At 44.8% G+C, this 19,804-nt stretch overlaps 1 protein-coding gene across 9 annotated transcripts in view; it reads left to right on the top strand.

Moving 5' to 3' along the window:
* The window catches only part of robo1 (roundabout, axon guidance receptor, homolog 1 (Drosophila)), a 687,941-nt gene that overhangs the window by 640,190 nt on the left and 27,947 nt on the right, over nt 1-19,804 (top strand). For 7 of the 9 annotated variants that reach the window (XM_059650085.1, XM_059650088.1, XM_059650087.1 and 4 more), the window contains 6 exons: nt 4,796-4,822; nt 7,985-8,027; nt 9,528-9,679; nt 9,946-10,281; nt 12,432-12,542; nt 17,886-18,033. In XM_059650085.1, coding sequence (XP_059506068.1) covers nt 4,796-4,822; nt 7,985-8,027; nt 9,528-9,679; nt 9,946-10,281; nt 12,432-12,542; nt 17,886-18,033 — 817 coding nt within the window. The remainder of the gene's footprint in view (nt 1-4,795; nt 4,823-7,984; nt 8,028-9,527; nt 9,680-9,945; nt 10,282-12,431; nt 12,543-17,885; nt 18,034-19,804) is intronic. The other 2 variants (XM_059650094.1, XM_059650090.1) reach the window with 2 other exon arrangements.

Genomic DNA, 19,804 nt, shown 5'->3' on the forward strand with positions numbered 1-19,804 from the left:
TTGAACAACATCCTGCTTTATTTTGTTATAACCACAGCCTCTGTGACCCTTTGATAAATAACCTCGTCATGCATCAAAGGAGATGCAAACGGAAGACAACAATGGTATAGCCACTTCATTACTGAATATCGAACTAGGCATCTGGCCATTGGAAACCATGAGAAAAATGAAGGCATGAGAGAGCTGAGTGGAGCAGGTGGCATCGAAGATGAGGGTTGGGGTTAGGGAGAGTTATCATGGCACAGCAAATGGCATTGGATGGGCAGGAGGGGTGCTGTCAATGGATGGGTCCACGTCGAGAGAAACAAGACAAAGCCCCTAAAAGGAACAAAAACACAGTTGCTGGAAAAACTCAGCAGGTCTGGCAGCATCTGTGAAGGAAAAAAACAGAGTTAACGTTTCCGATCCGGTAAAATTCTGTTTTTTCCTTCACAGATGCTACCTGACCTAGAACATAGAACACTACAGCGCAGTACAGGCCCTTTGGCCCTCGATGTTGCGCCGACCTGTGAAACCAATCTGAAGCCCAACTAACCTACACTATTCCATTATTATCCATATGTTTATTCAATGACCATTTAAATGCCTTTAAACTTAGTGAGTCTACTACTGTTGCAGGCAGGGGATTCCACACCCTTACTACTCTCTGAGTAAAGAACTTACCTCTGATATCTGTCCTATATCTATCACTCCTCAATTTAAAGCTATGTCCCATCATGATAGCCATCTCCATCCGAGGAAAAAGGCTCTCACTGTCCACCCTATCCAATCCTCTGATCATCTTGTATGTCCCAGTTAAGCCAACTCTTAACCTTCTTCTCTCTAACGAAAACAGCCTCAGGTCCCTCAGCCTTTCCTCATAAGACCTTCCCTCCATACCAGGCAACATCCTAGTAAATGCCCTCTGCACCCTTTCCAATGCTTCCACATCCTTCCTATAATGCGGTGACCGGAACTGTACGCAATACTCCAAGTGCGGCCGCACCAGAGTTTTATATAGCTGCAACATGACCTCATGGCTCCGAAACTCAATCCCTCTACCAATAAAAGCTAACACACTGTACACCTTCTTAATAACCCTATCAACCTGGGTGGTAACTTTCAGGGATCTATGTACATGGACACCAAGACCTCTCTGCTCATCCACACTACCAAGAATCTTACCATTAGCACAGTACTCTGTATTCCTGTTACTCCTTCCAAAGTGCATCACCTCACACTTGTCTGCATTAAACTCCATTTGCCACCTCTCAGCCTAGTTCTGCAGCTTATCTATGTCCCTCTGTAGCCTGCAACATCCTTCCGCACTATCCACAACTCCACCAACTTTAGTGTTATCCGCAAATTTACTAACCCATCCTTCTATGCCCTCATCCAGGTCATTTATAAAATTGACAAACAGCAGTGGACCCAACACCGACCCTTGCGGTACACCACTCGTAACTGAACTCCAGGAAGAACATTTCCCATCAACCACCACCCTGTCTTCTTTCAGCTAGCCAATTTTTGATCCAAACTGCTAAATCACCCTCAATCCCATGCCTCTGTATTTTATGCAATAGCCTACCGCAGGGAACCTTATCAAATGCTTTACTGAAATCCATATACACCGTTTCAACCGCTTTACCCTCATCCATCTGTTTGGTCACCTTCTCAAAGAGCTCAGTAAGGTTTATGACCTGCTAAGCTTCTCCAGCAGCTTTGTTTTTGTTCCTTTTAGGGGCTTTGTCTTGTTTCTGTCCATGTGGACCCATCCATTGACAGCACCCCTCCTGCCCATCAAATGTTTTTGTTCCTGAGTTACAGCATCCACAGTTCTTTCTTTTTTTTTAAAGTCAGCTAAAAGGATTGGGTTTAGGAGAATATGTGCCAAAGTTTGAAGTCCTACTGCAACTGTACAAGGTACTGGTGATACCTCATTTGGAGTACTATGAGCAGTTCTGGTCCATTTATTTAATTAAAGATACTGTTTTATCGAAGACAATTCAAAGAAGGTTCATTAGGATGATGCCTGATATGGAAGAACTGTCTTATGAGCAAAGATTAAATAGGATGGGTCTCTACTTGGTGGAGTTTAGAAGAATGAGGAGTGATCTCGTTGAAACATGTAGGATTCTGAAGGGGCTTGACAGGGTAAATGCTGAGAGGATGTTTCCCATCATGAGAGAATCTAGAACCAGAGGGCACAGTCTCAGAATAAAGGGGCACTGATTTAAGATTGAGATTAGGAGGAATATCTTCTCTCAGAAGATTGAGCCTTTGGAATCTCTTGCCACAGACAGCAGTGGGGGCAGAATCCTTATGTATACTTAAGACTGAGATAGATTTTTGATCCACATGGGAATCAAGGGTTAAAGAGAAAAGGCAGGAAAGTGGATGTGAGGAATGTTGGATCAGCCATAAGCTTTTTGAATGGTAGAGCAGGCTCAAGGGGCCAAATGGCCTCCTCTTGCTTCTATTTCTTATAGCCTTAGGATTTGTAGATGAACTGACCCCAAGAAGCAGCAAGAACGGTTCGGACAGATTGTGAGGAGAGCTTAGGTGGAATGGTCCAAATGGCTTCTTCACTGTCAGGTACTGACAGCTTTCTCTCTGAGAGACTTCTGTGGTGACATGTGCTGTCTCAATAATGTATTGTGTGAGGTTAGAATGAGAGTTTGCATGGTATTCCAGAACATAACTATTGCTGGAAAGTGATTTGGTGGAAAAATGTTCCATCTGGCATTTATCAGGACCAATGCAAGAATGCCAAATTTCAAACCATCACAAAATTTATACTGCAGGGTTAAAGGGTACTGGTTGGTTCACAAGTTGGCTGTCGCAACTTGGTTGAGGCATTGCCAAGGAGAAAGCCACAACGTTTCTCAAACTACTGAGTACTTCAAAAAGAAAGAAGATTTAGCTGTACTCCTTTTGTTTGCAGAGGACTGAGTGTCACTTCCAGCCAATATGAAGGAGCCACGTTATAATCTTGAATGATTATCTTTCATTTACTGGTTGTAGGATCCCAACACTGTGGAAAGAGGCCATTTGGCCCATCAGGTCTGCATTGACCATCCAAAGAGCATCTCACCCAGACCGAAGCTGCTACCTTATCCCTATAATCCTGCATTTCCCATGGCTAACCCACTCACCCTGCAGATCTGCAATTTAGCATGGCCAATCTGCCTAGCATGCACATCTTTGGACTATGGTAGGAAACCAGAGCACCCATAGGGAACCTACAAGAATGCAAAGAGAATGTGCAAACTCCACACAGCCACCTGAGGCGGGAATTGAACCCAGGTCTCCAGAGCTGTGAGATGGTTGTGCTAACCACTGAGCCACCATGCTGCCCTGTTTTTGGTGTAGTTAATAATTCTATTACGTGATAACTATGTGAGCAGTTTTTTTTTCACAAACAATACAGTTGAATTGTATCATGTTTAGGTTTGTGTACCAGTGTGATGCCAGGTACATAGCCTGAATCTCAGCCATTGGCTGATCCTATCTAGCAGCATGTCCCTTCATTTTTCATCATAGGAAGAGTACAGGCTGTATGCGACCAGCCCATGTTTGCAAAGCCCAAAAGGAAATATTTACTGTTAGCTGGGATCCCATGATTGAACAACATTTGTGTTAATAGTTGATTGTGATTGTGTGAATGTGGTATTCTTTCAATTTCTCCCGAGTACAAGATATAAAACTTTAACAATGTGTCTGTTTACAACAGAAAGGCAATAGTGCTCAGTACAGAAAACCTGCAAAGACAAAAAGCAATAAGGCAATCTCCATTGTTTCTATCTCTTCATCTTTATTATTCTTTACCTTCCTTTCTCTCTTTAATTCCTGGTCAGTATATAAATGTATTCTCTTTCATTTCTTTAGCCTAAGTACAACATTGAAACAATGTTCTGAATTTGAAAGCATTCAGTAATCATTGATTGAATATATGATACAGTAAACACAGTCCCTCATTACATGGAGGATTTAATAAACACAATCCCTTATTAAATGGAGGATTTGGAAAACACATCCCGACTTATTTTTGAACAAGATCTAGTAGGAACTGCAGCTGCTGGAGAATCTGAGATAACAAGGTGTAGAGCTGGATGAACACAGCAGGTGAGGCAGCATCAGAGGAGCAGGAAAGCTGATGCTTCGGGCCTAGACCCTTCTTCAGACCCTTTCTGAAGGACGGTCTAGGCCCGAAGCATCAGCTTTCCTGCTCCTCCGATACTGCCTCACCTGCTGTGTTCATCCAGCTCTACACCTTGTTATCTCTTATTTTAGAACAACTTCTTTTTTGTAAGCTGTATCTGACACTGAAATTGACAGCAGGAAGCAGGTCTGAACATTGTCAAACCCCACAAGTGACTATAAACATGGAAGAGTAGGTTCAAGCTGGGGGAAGGGAAGGGGGAGACTAATGGGGTCATTAACGGATGGACTGATGGATTCCTGGCTTTGCAGAGCAGTGAGGGGAATCCTTGGAATCCATTGCAGGATCTTCAATCAGCTTTGGTGTCAATGTTTCTGCACTCTGACCTGACTCTGTCCTAACATAAAAGGTGAATTGTCAGCAAGCTCTGAACTATTGAGTGTCCAGATGGGACTGAGCAGTTAATCACATTTTTTCTGAAATTCTACCAGTGCAGGGACGTATTAAGAAATAATTCAAATTCCCTGGAGCTTGGGATAAAGAGACAGAATGAGTTTGAGCTTCATCTTACAGATTTGTTTTGTCACAACAATTTACAAATGGCTCCCCCACTTCCTACAGCCAGATAACCTCTCTTTTGCTTCTTTCTTTCAGTCCCCTCTTTCACATTCACACCAACAGGTAAATATTCCCGTTTCTTTCATGTTTTCCTGCGTTGGAATGTTGTGAACTTGCCATTATGATTTGCCGCCTTCTGCTCCTGGACAGCTACCCCACAATGCTGGGTGGCTTTTTCAATGGTTAAATACCATGATTCAGCCTTGTTTCGAGACTAAATAAGCTTTAACATTTTTGACCATTAACGAAAATCTAGGTGGGATCCTCAGTTCATCATCCAGCCTTAAACCTGGTTTTCCCATCAGCTTGGTTTGGTCTCAAGGTTTCACTGAGGTTCGGATGTTGACCAGCTAATGTCTGATGTGACAGCAGAGTAGGCCCAAGGGGTTGAATGGTCACTGCATAGAATTGTATGGTGCAGAAAGAGGCCAATTAGCCCATCATTCCTCTGCTGGCTTCATAAATGCATCCCCCTCTCTGCTGTATCTCCAAAGACTTACTCCTGTTCCTGTATTGTCTACCTTTTGAACGTTATCTGTTCTCGTCCTTTCCTGTCAGCTCCCTGCATCTTACTAGTCCCCATTATGTTACTGAGCATGGTGGACCATGGTTAGAGGGTTTAACTGCACAATGCATTGGGCATCCCAGGCTGTTTACAATGACAAGGAGATTTGACTGGGTTTGGATGTTTCCTTGGCAGAGGGGGAATGTTTAACAATGCTGACTGGACTTTTCCTCTCAATGTCACCATCTGATATGCACTGGTCAGACAGGGAAGCCTGCTCTTTGTGTCCAGTTTTTGAAGGGGACTGCTACATGTATTTGTACGCACTGATACTGGGAACACTGTTCCTGACATTGACACTTGTAAACAACCTTCCTGGGATGTGGGCATCGCTGGCATGGCCCAGCATTTATTGCCTGTCCCAAGTTCCCCTTGAGGAGGTGGGGGTGAGCAACCCTCTTGAACGGCTGCAGCCCATGTGCTGTAGATAGACCCACAACGCCCTTAGAGAGGGAATTCCAGGATTTTGACCCAGCCACAGTGAAGAAATGGCGATATTTTTCCAACTCCGGATGGAGAACGGCTTGGAGGAAGACTTGCAGGGGGTAGTATTCCCATGTACCTGCTGCGCTTAGCCTTCTCATTGGAAGTGGTCATGGGTTTGGATGGTGCTGTCTAAGAATCTTTGATGAATTTCTACAGTGCATCTTGTAGATAGTACACACTGCTGCTGCTGGGCATTGCTGGTGGAGGGAGTGGATGTTTGTGGAAGTGGTGCCAATCAAGAGGTCAGCTCTTTGCTGGATGGTGTCGAGCTTCTTGAGTGTTGTTGGAGCTGCACCCATCCAGGCAAGTGGGGAGTATTCCATCACAGTCCTGACTTGTACCTTGTAGATGGTGGACAGGCTTTGGAGAGTCAGGAGGCAGTTTATTCTCTGCAGGTTTCCTAGCCCCGGACTTGGTTTCATAGTATTTATGCAGAAGGTTCATTATAAATATGTTGATAGAGTGAAGAACATAGAACATAGAAAAGTACAGCAAAGTACAGGCCCTTCGGCCCACGATGTTGTGCCGTGGAATAATCCTAATCCAAAAATAAAATAACCTAACCAACATTCCCCTCAATTCACTGCTGTCCATGTGCATTTCCAGCAGTCGCTTAAATGTCACGAATGACTCTGCTTCCACGACTACCACTGGTAGACTATTCCATGTGCTCACAACTCTCTGGGTGAAAGTGACCATCCATTTCTCAGTTTGGGCAGTGGCTCTCCATCACTGTGGGGCTCGGGAACCACAAAATATTCTATAAGTGACAGCACGAGAAGAAACTGGCTTCATTTTCTGAAACAAACAAGAACAGAAGTTGCTGGAGAAACACAGTTTCTGTGGACTGAGGAACAGAGCTAAAGTTGCAGGTCCAGTGACCCTTCATCAGTGGCAGCTAAGAAATCATAAAATTGTTGTGGTGCAAAGGGAGGCCAGTCTGCCCATTGTATCTGCACTGGCTCTCCAAATCATAGAATCCCTATAGTGTGGAAGTAGGCCATTTGGCCCAAGGACTTCACTCAGACTCTGCAAAGAGCATCCCGCCCAGACTCACCCCTACATCCCCACATTTCCCATGGCTAACCCTGCATATCTGTAGGCAATTTATCATGGCCAATCCACCTAACCTTTGGGAGTAAATCAGAGCAATCCCACACAAACACGAGGACAATGGGCAAACTCCACACAGACAGTTGGCCAAAGTTGCAATCTAACCTGTGTCCCTAGTGCTGTGAGGCAGCATTGCTAACCACTGAGCCACCGTGCTACGCTACGTTGCTATATTATTCTGATGACAGGGGCAGGGAAAGAAAAGGAGTGAACAGATAGGTAGAGATGGAGCCTAGAGAGAGATAGACGGAGGAGCAAAGGACGGACTGACAGTGGTATTGTTGATAGTAAGCCAGGGAAGAAGAGAAGCTACAGATAGGTGTTAATGGGGCTGTGAGTGGGTGAAAATCAGTTAGCTGTGCTGAAAGTGACCTCACACCATGACAGGGCCTGGGATGTGAGGGTGGGTAAAGGACATGGAAGGAGCTGCTCAGACCCTAAAATTGTTAATATTGAGTCCTGTAGGCTGTAAGGCCTTGTTATGAAAGAGCCGCTTTCAGCACACCCATCCCATTCTCATCCAGTCACAGCCCATTAACACCTGTCTATTTCTGCTGAAGGGTCTAGGCCCGAAACATCAGCTCCTAAGATGCTGCTTGGCCTGCTGTGTTCATCCAGCTCCATACCTTGTTACCCACAGCTTCCCTTCTCTAGATTACTATCAACAATCTCTTTGTCTGTTTAGCTTGCTTTCTCCCTCTCTCTGCTCTCTGTCTGCACCTATTGGCTTGTTCCCTTTCTTGCCCCAGACCCTGTTATCAGCACGCACACCAACCTTTCCTCAGCTACAAGCAGTTCTGAAGAAGACCTGAAATGTTAACTCTGTTTCTGTCTCCACAGATTCTGTCAGACCTGCTGAGTTTCTTCATCACTTTCTGTTCTTTGTTTGTTTCAGGTCTTCAGTGCCTGCAGTTCTTTGTTTTATCATTTCCCCAAAGCTGATCCATGGCACCCACCTGGGAATGAAACAGTTGGGATTTACAGGGATGATGGGCTAACAGTTGTTTTAAGATTCACCCACTGTATGGTGTATAATACAATATATTTGTTTTTGGTTACAGTGGCCTATCAGAGAGGGGGTGAAAGTGTGAGCAGTGGAGCAAGGTAAGCTGCATGTGAGGTGGTTATTTGGGCAAGAACGGAGACCTGGCCTGGGTCAACTCTGTCAGTCAGGCTGGCAGAGTCCCAGAGCAGGAAAGAAACCATCCTGGGTTCCAGCGCGGTCACTGACGTGTGTGCCCGAGTCTGTGTGTGTGTGTGTGTCTGTATCTGTACGTGTGTGTGTGTGTGTGTGTGTATGAGAGAGAGTGTGTGTGTGTGAGTCTGTGTGCGTGTGTGTGTGTGTCTGCATCAGTGTGCGTGTGTATGAGAGAGAGTGCGTGCGTGTGTGTGTGTGTGTGAGAGAGAGAGAGAGAGAGCGTGTGTCTGTGTGTGTGTCTGTGTATGTGTGTCTGTTTGTGTCTACGTGCAAATCTGCGTGTGCGTCAGAGTGCCTGTCTGTATTTGTGTGAGTTTGTTTGCATGTGTGTGAGAATGTGTTAGTGTGTGTGAGAGTATTTGTGTGAGAGTATTTGTGTGAGAATGTGTTAGTGTGTGTGAGAGTATGTGTGTGAGAATGTATTAGTGTGTCTGAGAGTGTGTGTGTGAGATTGTGTTAGTGTATGTGAGAGTATTTGTGTGAGATTGTGTTAGTGTGTGTGAGAGTATTTGTGTGATAATGTGTTAGTGTGTGTGAGTATGTGTGTGAGAATGTGTTAGTGTATGTGAGAGTATGTGTGTGAGATTGTGTTTGTGTGTGAGAGTATTTGTGTGATAATGTGTTAGTGTGTGTGAGTATGTGTGTGAGAATGTGTTAGTGTGTCTGAGAGTGTGTGTGTGAGATTGTGTTAGTGTATGTGAGAGTATTTGTGTGAGATTGTGTTAGTGTGTGTGAGAGTATTTGTGTGATAATGTGTTAGTGTGTGTGAGTATGTGTGTGAGAATGTGTTAGTGTGTCTGAGAGTATGTGTGTGAGATTGTATTAGTGTGTGTGAGAGTATGTGTGTGAGAGTGTGTTAGTGTGTGTGAGAGTATTTGTGTGAGAATGTGTTAGTGTGTGTGAGAGTATGTGTCTGAGATTGTGTTAGTGTGTGTGAGAGTATGTGTGTGTGTGTGTGTGTGTTAGTGTGTGTGAGAGTGTGTTAGTGTGTGTGAGAGTAGGTGTGTAAGATTGTGAATGTGAGTAGTTATAGGCACAGCCCCTGTTTGTGAAATGATGAAAATCAGGAATGTACTACTTACCTGAACGAGGGGAATCACAGAAAATCTTGACTGCAACAGAATAGGGGAGAGACAGGATGGGACCAGATCACGAAAGGATATGAAAAATTTAAAACACTTTAAGTTCTGTGCTGATGATCCTAACTCAGCACAGAGCAGGGGAGTGATGGAATGGTGCAGAAGAGAAGGGAGGCAGAAATTGTCTGAGATTATCACTGTATCTTCTTGAGAAGAGAGACTCAAATCTCTTCTCAGTGGCTGAGTAACAAGGAATGGGATCCATATCCGGTGAGTTTGTGTTGTTTATGCTTTGAAGGTGATCAATTTTGTCTCCCGTCTTACTAGACCAGGTTTACTAAACATCGGAGATTCAAACCAGCCCTGGTTAGCGGATACCTGGCCCAACACAGGAACCAATCACAATGACTGTAGCATCAACTGCTGCTCCTCGACCAATGCTAACAGTGATAGCAACCTTACAACCTACAGCCGGCCAGGTAGGGCTCTTTCATTGGCTAATTCTCATTCTACACGTGTATTAGGAACAGGAGCAGGCTTGAAGAGCTGAATGGTCTACTTCTACTCTTATTCATATCTTTGTATGTTTATTTGGGGGCAGGGGCTTGATTGACAAGATTAACTATTAGAGTGAAGAGGCGGGAAATGATGGGAACTAGGGAAGAAGGAACAATGCATCCATTATGAACTTTTACAGTTCTCTTCCACTGCATTCTCATCTTGTCTCTGCCTCCCTCCTGCTCAGCTGATTGCATCGCCAACTATAACAACCAGCTTGAGAATAAACAGACCAACCTGATGCTGCCTGAGTCAGCCGTCTATGGAGACATGGACCTGAGCAACAAGATCAACGAGATGAAGACCTTCAACAGCCCCAATCTGAAAGAGGGTCGCTGCCTGAACCAAACAGCACAGCCCACTCCCTACGCCACCACCCAGCTTATCCAGACCACGCTGGGCAACAACATGAACAGCGGTGGAATTGAACTGAATGACAAGCACTGGAAACCGTCACTGCAGACCAAACAGGAGATATCCCCCATGCAGTACAACATCATGGAGCAAAATAAACTCAACAAAGGTAAATAACGGAAGACTCGTTGCATTTCTGTGGCACCCTCTGGAATTCCATTCCGAGCCATTGATGCTGCCATTAGTGCACAACCATTGTTGCAACATTTATTTAAGCACAGCGAGTTCTCATAAGCAAAACATTGTGATGGTATCCAATCATCTGTAGGGCGAGGGATAAGTATTGGTCCAGGATTCTGGAGAAAGCTCTCTGACAATATAGTGCCTTTAGGGTGTTGCTAAGAAGGGCTCAAAGGCCTTTGTTTGATGGCTTCTGACAGTAAAGAATGTGCTGGTGAGATGAAGGTCATCAGTATGACCCAGCAATGATGAGCAATGTTGATCAAACAAGACTAAGAGCTAACAGTGTTTAACGTGATCCAGCTTGACTGGTAGGGGCCAATGTCTATTATATTTGTTCTGGCCTGAGTTCATTGCCTTGAAGGAGTAGAATTTAAAGGATAGTGAGGGGAAGGGAGCTAAAGGAGGTAGGATTGGCCGGGGTGGGGGGCACAGGGGTAAGAGTTTACTGAGCGTTCAGTCTTCGAAGATGAAGACACAAAGTGAGGATGAGAAATATATCAAGGGCGCTGAAGGGCTAAAAACGAGAGAATTGGGAAGTCAAGAGTGTAGCTGCAAGCGAATTCGCAAATTACAGAGCTGGAGATAGGTGAGAGAGGGTGGCAGAGAAGGGGAAAATGAATGAGTGATTGAAGAAAGCGATCAGATGATCTAATCTATCATCAATATGATGGGATCAGCGAGATCACTTCAGACATTAATATCACAAATGTGAGCTGTGAATATGGTCCAGCAGTTCACATGGAGGGAGAAGTTAAGGGAGGAGAAGAGGGCTGTGAACTCAGAGGAGGAAGGACGCGAAGAGTTGAGATGGAGAAAATCATCGAGGATGACAACACGTTAGGTGCAGAGGCTGATGGAGGAACATAGTCAGGAAATTTCAGCAGATTTTTATATCATACCTGACTGACAGGATGGCAGAGGACATGGATTTTAATTGAGAGGCTATTGGATGGAATATGGGTTGATGATGAACCGAAGAAAAGAATCCAGAGGAATGGGCAATCAGGCTAGGGTCAATAGAATTAAAATGGGGATTTGTCTGCACTCTGAATCATAGAATTCCCAAAGCGTGGAAGTAGTCCAATTCAGCCCATTGAGTCCACACCAACCAGCCAAAGAGCATTCCACCCAAACTCACTACTCCTACCCTATTCCTGCAGCCTTGCATTTCCCATGGCTAACCCACCTAATCTGCATATTCCTGGATGCTATGAGCAATTTAGCATGGCCAATCCACCCTAACCCACACATCTTTGGACTATGGGAAGAAACCGAGCACCTGGAGGGGACCCATGCAGGCAAGAGGAAAATGTGCAAACACCACTTAGTCACCCGAGGCTGGAGCCCAGGCCCCTGGTGCTGTGAGATAGCAGTGCTAACCACTGGGCCACCATGCTGCCCACAAATAGATTAATCCAACCACGATGTAGTTGTATAAGCTGTTCAGAATGCTGACTTCAGGTACACAAGTCTTCGGGGTTAGAGATCAAACCACTGTGAAAAATCGAAATTATGTTCATTGTCCAGTGAGCAGGCAAAAATGTCAGATGTTGTAAAACTGTGGTCCCTCTGAGGAAAATATCCAGTTGATATCTAACTTCATGTTTGCCTTATCCTGGGAGTGTTTGATAGAAACAGTTTTGAGGAAGCTTTACTCTGTACCTTACCCTGTGCTGTCCATGTCCTGGGAGTGTTTGATGGGGACAGTGTAGTGGGAGCTTTACTACATATCTAGCCTTGCCCTGTCCCTGTCCAGATAGTATTTGATGGGGTCAGTGCAGATGGTCATTTATTTCCATTTAAAAAGAGAAGAGAAAGCTGTACTGTCAGCTTAGAAAAGTAAAGGGAGGCTTATTGTCAATTCAAAAGAGTTGAGGGAATTTTATTCTGTATCCAATCCCGTATTTTCCTCATCTGAGAATGTTTGAGGGGGACATTGCAGAGGCTGCTTTACTTACAGTTTAAAAGAGTAGGGAGAGTTTACTCTGTATCCAGCAGCATGCTGTCCCTGTCCTGGGGATGTTTGTTTGGAGTTTGAGATCTAATTAGTATTGTTCCATCTTTATTTCCTTTCAGATAATCGACTGGCTGAAACGAACAGCATTCCCACAATCCCGTATAACCAGGCAAGTGAGCATGGGACAAGTGGATCCTACAACAGTTCAGATCGAGGCAGCAACACATCAGGTTAGTCACTAGGTTACTGTCGGTTTATGTGAAGGCAAGTGTAGTGATTGTAACAAAGGCTGGCCAGATGGACCCTATAGAATCTGGGTTCCCTGAACCTGATTCAATTGGGGAGCCTTCACTAACAGATCCAAACAGGTGGGTCAGAGGTTATGTTCACTCTGAGAGCTGGCTTGGAGGGAGCTGGATCAGCGTCAAGGACTCTTCACCCGTAAATACAGGGTGACTAGGTGATGGGATACCAGCCTGGGTAAAGTCATTTCATTCCTCACTCTGAGTCAGAGGTTGGTAGGTTGAAGACCCACTGCGGAGCTTTGGGTGCTGGATTATGTACAGGCACTCCTGGAGCCAGTACCAGGGAGAGAGTGCTGCAGTGTGAAAGGTGCACCGTTTTGCGATGTTCCATCTCAGTCACTCAGACATTCTGCACACACACATGGACACTGATTGCTTTTCAGTTCCGGAATTCTCTGGCCCCACACAGAGGTCAGGGCAGCAATAATAGTTGGGGATTTGTCACTCTTCTTGAGTCTACAGCTGGCCCTTCAGTCCATCCCGGCACATGCCAACCTTAATCACAAATTAAAGACCTCTCCACCAGCGATTTATCCATTCCACAGACACATTAACACAGCAATGCTTCTGAAAGTGAACTGTGCAGCAATTATCGACCATGTTTCTCACATTATACTGCACTTCGGAACTATTTCGTTGCCTTTGAAGTACGCTGGTTTAAGCCTGAAGCCAAAATAGGTGCCATATAAATGTGATTCAGGAGACAGAGCAAAAATTCAACCCCCGGAATAAAGGAACACCATAAAGGGAGGATGAGTCAACCATGGCTGATCAGGGAAGTCAGGGACAGCATAAAAACAAAAGAGAAAACATACAATGTGGCAAAGGGCAGTGGGAAGTCAAGGGATTGGGAAGCCGACAAAGACCCACAAAGGGCAAAAAAATAAGGAGCGAGAAGATTAAATATGAGGCTAAGCTAGCCAGTAATATAAAAGAAGATTACAAGAACCTCTTTAGATATTTAGAGGGTAAAAGAAGCAAAAGTGGACATTGGACTGCTAGAAAATGACATTAGAGAAGTAGTAATGGGGAGCAAAGAAATGGCGGAAGAACCGAATAAGTACTTGGTGTCAGTCTGCATAGTGGAACACACGCGTAACATCCCAGGGCGAGTATGGTGGCCATCATCAAGGAGAAAGTGCTAGAAAAACTGAAAGGCCTGAAGGTGCAGAAATCACTGGTACCAGATGGACTACACGCCAGAGTTCTGGAGGAGATAACTGAAGAGATGGTGGAAGCATTAGTGGTGATGTTTCAGGAATTGCTAGAGTCAGAGAGAGTCCCAGAGGACTGGAAAATCATAAATGTACATCCCCCGTTTAAGAGTGGAGTGAGACAATAGACAAGAAATCACAGGCTGATTAGCCTGCCCTCAGTTGTGGGTAAAATTATGAAGCCCATTATGAAGGATGAAATTTCTGAATATTTGGAAGTGCATGGCAAAAATAGGGCAAAGCCAGCTTGGTTTCATCAATGGGGGGTCATGCCTGGCAAATCTGTAGGAATTCTTTGAGAAGGTAATGAGCAGGGTAGGCCAAGGAGAGCCAATAGATGTTATTTATTTGGACTTCATGAAGGCCTTTGACAAGGTGCCGCACAGGAGTCTGCTGAGTAAAATAAGGGCCCATGGTGTTAGAGGCAAGGTGCTAGCATGGATAGAAGATTGGCTGTCTGGCAGAAAGCAGACTGTGGGGATTAAACGGCCTTTCTCAGGATGGCAGCCGGTGACAATGGTGTTCTGCAAAGGTCAGTGTTGGGACCACAAACTTTTCACTTTATGCATTAATGATCTAGATGAAGGAACTGTGGGCATTCTGGCTAAGTGTGCAGACGATACAAAGATAGGTGGGGAGATAGATTGTATTGAGGAGGCAGGAAGCTGCAGAAGGATTTAGACATCTTAAGAGAGTAGGCAAAATGGCAGATGGAGTACAACGTGGGACAGTGTGCGGGCATTCACTTTGATAGAAAGAATAGAGGTAAAGCCTACTTTCTAAATGGAGAAGAAATTCAGAAATCTGAAATGCAAAGCGACCTGTAATCCGAGTCCAGGATTTTCTGAAGGTTAACTTGCAGGTTGAGTCAGCAGTTAAGAAGGCAAATACGATGTTGACATTTATTCAAGAGGACTAGGCATTATAAGGCCCTGGTCAGACAACATTTAGAATATTATGAACAGTTTGGGGCCCCATATCTCAGGAAGAATATACTGGCCCTGGAGTGGGTGTAGAGGAGGTTCATGAGAATGGTCCCAGGAATGAAAGTCTTAACATATGATGAATGTTTGAGGACTCTGGGTCTATACTTGATGGAGTTTAGAAAGATAAGCAGGGAATCTAATTCAAACTTACAGAATACTGAAAGCCTGGATAGAATGGATGATGGGAAGATGTTTTCATTCGCAGGACAGACTAGGGCCTGTGGGCACAGACTTAGAATAAAGGGAAGACCCTTTAAAATGGAGCTAAGAAAATACATCTTTAGCCAGAGAGTGGTGAATCTATGGAATTTCATTGCCACAGATGGCTGTGGAGGCCAGGTCATTCAGAATATTCAGGACAGAGATCGCAATGTTCCTGATTGTTAAGGGGATCAAAGGTTTCAGGGAAAAGGCAGAAGAATGAGGTTGAGAAACCTATCAGCGATGATTGAATGACAGAGCAGACTTGATGGGCCGGAGGGACTAATTTTGGTTCCATTGTATTATGGTCTTCTGGGCAATTACTTGCCTCTGGAGGAAGATGTTTTTCCAAAATTGCTCCTGTGCATTGATAATGCTCACAACTATCTTTTTGCATCTACCTGATCCAAACCTGCAATCATGAACACTGCAACATAAAAAACAGGAGCAGGAGGAGGCCTTTCAGCCCTTCGAGCTTGCTCCACCATTCAATATGATTGTGGCTGATCACGAACACAATCCACTTTCTCTCCCATACCTTTTGATTCCTTTTGACCTAACAACTATATCTAACTCCTTCTTGGAAACATTCAACATTTTAGCCTCAAACACTTTGTGTGACAGAGAATTCCACAGCCTCGCTGCTTTCTGGGTTAAGACATTCCACCTCATTTCCATCCTAAATAGTCTAATCCCAATCCTTAAACTATGACCCTTGGTTCTGGACATCCCAGCCATTGGAGAAATTGACAGGATACAGCGCTGGGCAAAGAAGTGCAGATGGAATTCAACCCGGAAAAGTGTGAAGTGGTTCATTTTAGAAGGTCAAATTTGAATGCAAAACACAGGGCTAATGCGGGATTCTTGACAGCGTGGAGGAACAGAGGGATCTTAGGGTCCACGTCCATAGATCCCTCAAAATTTGCAACCATGTTGATAGGATTGTGAAGATGGCATATGGTGTGTTGGATTTCATCGGCAGGGGAACTGAGTTTAAGAGCCGCAAGGTTATGCTGCAGCTCTATAAAACCCTGGTTAGACCACACTTGGAATATTGTGTTTAGTTCTGGGTGCCTCGTTATAGGAAATATGTAGAAGCTTCAGAGAGGGTGCAGAGGAGATTTACCAGGATGCTGTGTGGACTGGAGGGCAGAGCTTATGAGGAAAGGCTGAAGGGGCTTCTTCCATTGGAATGAAGAAGGATGAGAGGTGACTTGATAGAGATGTACAAGATGATGAGAGGCCCAGATAGAGTGGATAGTCAGAGACTTTTTCCCAGGGTGAAAATGATTGTTACAGGGGACATAATTTTAAGGTTATTGGAGAAAGGCATCGGGGAGATGTCAGAGGTAGGTTCTTCACACAGAGAGTGGTGGGCGTGTAAAATGTGCTGCCAGCAGTGGTAATGGATTCAGATACTTTAGAGACATTTAAGTGACTCTTGGATAGGCACATGGAGGATAGTAGAATATAGGGTATGCAGGGTAGTTTGATCTAAGAGATAGTAGGAACTGCAGACACTGGAGAATCTGAGATAACAAGGTGTAGAGCTGGATAAACACAGCAGTCCAAGCAGCATCAGAGGAGCAGGAAGGCTGACGTGAGGGTCTAGGCCCAAAACGTCAGCCTTCCTACTCCTATGATGCTGCTTGGCCTGATGTGTTCATCCAGTTCTACACCTTGTTATCTTAGTTTGATCTTAGTCGGATAATAGGTTGGTACAACATAGTGGGCCAAAGGGCCGGTACCGTGCTGTACAGTTTTGTGTTCGGTGATAACATCCTTGCTGCACATACTCTGTCCAGTCCTGTTAGAATTTTATAGGTTTCTACGAGATCCCTCCTTCATTCTTCTGAACTCCAGTGAATATAGTCCTTTCCAATACAGTCAGGATTCAGTCTAGTAGACATTAATTGCACTCCCTGCCTAGCCTGAACATCCTTCCTCGGAGAAGGAAAGCAAACCCTTCGACACCTCTTGGACATTCAATTTCCAACTGGCTGTATTGTAAATCCAGTTCCCTCTTCCCCTAGGCTGTTATTAATATCTAACAAGTTGTGAAAAAGGCTGTGTATTCTTACTGCCCTGTCGTGTGGAACAAAGTTGAATATTCTGGGCCAGCAGAAAGAAAAGGAAAGGAACAGTCAGAGTGGGGGCACAGTGGCTCAGTGGTTAGCACTGCTGCCTCACATCACCAGGGACCCAGGTTCAATTCCACCCTCGGGCGACTATCTGTGCGGAGTTTGCACATTCTGCCTGTGTATGCGTGGGTTTCCTCTGGGTGTTCCAGTTTCCTCCCACAGTCCAAAGATGTGCAGGCTAGGTCGATTGGCCGAGGGGTGTTCAGGGGTGTGTAGATTAGGTAGGTTATAGCGGGAGGATCTGGGTAGGATGCTCCAAGGGTCAGTGTGGACTTTTTGGGCCAAAGGACCTGTTTCCACACTGTAGGGATACTATGATTCTAAGGTGAAGGTGAGCTCCTCCTAATAGTCAAAATTCTGAAAGGGTTTGATCAAGCGGGTACAGAGAGAACATTGCCATGAGATAGACACCAAAAAAATCTAATTGCAAATTCAAATATAATGCCTGCTCAGAGAGTGGCGAGAATTGAAACCCATGACCACAAAGAGTGGCCAAAGTGAAGAGTGTCAGATCATTGAAGGAGGAAGCTGTTATCAACATTTGTACAAAAAGGACTTAGAGAGAGTTATGATGGAAGGATTAGTGGGAAAATACAGGAGCAGGCTTTTAACACCCAGCATGGATTGGCTGAGCCGAGTGGCCTATTTGAGTTCTCTCTATCCAGTGAAATCCAATCTGTATATTCCCACTGAAGATGACAAGCTGTCTTCCTGCTGCTTTTCCAGGGAGCCAGGGTCACAAGAAAAGTGTCCGGACTCCGAAGTTGCCCAAACAGGGGGGCATGAATTGGGCAGACCTTTTACCACCACTTCCAGCTCATCCTCCACCCACAGCAGTGAATCCTGAAGAATACAGCATTAACACAGACGAAAGGTATGGAGCTCTCACCTATTTCTAACTGAGACTCAGAGCTTTACCCTGCCCATGTGTTTCACCCAGTGACATTGGGGCAAAGGGACCCAGCACCCATGGGTGCCATTTCTTCTGGCCTGGATAACAATTTACCCTCTGTTGGCCCGTAGCCATCACAGAATGATGGAAAGGTGAGGCTTCTAAATATGATCTCGTCAGACAACCCAGGGAAGTAAAATAAAGAACTGCAGATGCTGATGATCTGAAACAAAATCAGAAACTGCTGGAGAAACTCAGCTTGTCTAGCAGCATGTGTGGGGAGAGAAGAAAAACAGAGTTAACATTTCAAATTATTCTTCTGATGTAGAGGTGCTGGTGTTGGACTGGGGTGGGAAAGGCAGAAGTCACATGACACTAGGCTGTAGTGTTTATTTAAAATCAGAAGCTTTCGAAAGCTTGTAGTTTCAAATAAACCTGTTGGACTATAACCTGGTGTCATGTGTCTTCTGATTTCCTTCTTAAGAAGAGCCCCAGACTCGAATTGTTAGCATTATTTTTCTCTGCCCACACATGCTGCCAGACCTGCTGAGTTTGGTCAGGAATTTCATTATGCTAGCTCAGTTCTAAATCTGTTTAAGGAAATTATCGGAAATTAGCTTGGCTTTAAGTCTGACATAAGTTTGTGAAAATTCCTGGAACTTGTATCATTATGTATTCATTGAGCTGTTTGATTGGTTACCCTGATCAATAATCCAAAGAGCATCCATTTGAACCCAACAGGGCCAGTTCAATGTTATTGATGAATTCAGCTGTCAGTGATGGAAACGTCACATGTCATCCAAACCTAACGACTTCATTGACGTCTTTTAGGGAAGGAAGTTGTCACCCTTACCCATTCTGAATCTGGCCCTGACTTAAGTCCTGGGCCAATATATTTGACTCTTAATTAGTTCTATTTATCTGTAGGAGACTGGGGATGGACTGTAAATGTACCCTTTCAGAGCATGCTCCTCCCTGGACTAAATTTAAAATGATACCCACTCCCTGTGTGGCCTTACCCCAGGTGAGCGAAACATGCACCACATTGTGCTCTCAATCTCTGGTAAGACCATGAGACAGGAGGAGGCTGTTCGGCCCTTCAAGTGTGCACTGCCATTCAATAGGATCATGGCTGATCCAACATCCCTCTTGCCCACTTTCCTGCCCTTTCCCTAAACCCTTGTTCCCTGACTGATCAAGAATCTATCTATCTCAGCCTTAAAAATACACAAGGACTCTGCCTCCATCGTTCTCTATGGCGAGGAGTTCCAAAGACCCTCAATCCTCTGAGAGAAGAAATTCGTCTTTATCTGATGTGGCTGATGGGCAATGCCTACCTGCCTCATCTCACCAGCTGAACTCTCAAACTGGAATTGCAGTAGTTCCAATTCTAAAATGCATGTTTAAAACATTTATTCTTGGGATGTGGATATCACTGGCGGGGCCAGCATCTAATGCCTGTACCTAATTACCATTCAGAAGGCTGTAGTGAGCTGCCTTCTCACAATCAATGTGGTGTAGGAACTCCTCAAGTGCTGTCAAAGATGCATTTCCAGGTTTTGACCTAGCAACAGTGGAAGGAACTTCAATATATTTCCAAGTCAGGGTGACAGAGAGGGGAACGTGCAGGTGATGGTATTCTTGCGGTATCTGTGCCCTTATCCTTCTTGATGGTAAAGGTCATGGGTTTGGATGGTGCTGTCTAAGGAGCCCTGTTAATTTGCACTGCATCTTGCAAATGATACACCCTGTT

The sequence above is a fragment of the Stegostoma tigrinum genome, chromosome 12, assembly GCF_030684315.1.
Source record: "Stegostoma tigrinum isolate sSteTig4 chromosome 12, sSteTig4.hap1, whole genome shotgun sequence".
Taxonomy (NCBI): domain Eukaryota; kingdom Metazoa; phylum Chordata; class Chondrichthyes; order Orectolobiformes; family Stegostomatidae; genus Stegostoma; species Stegostoma tigrinum.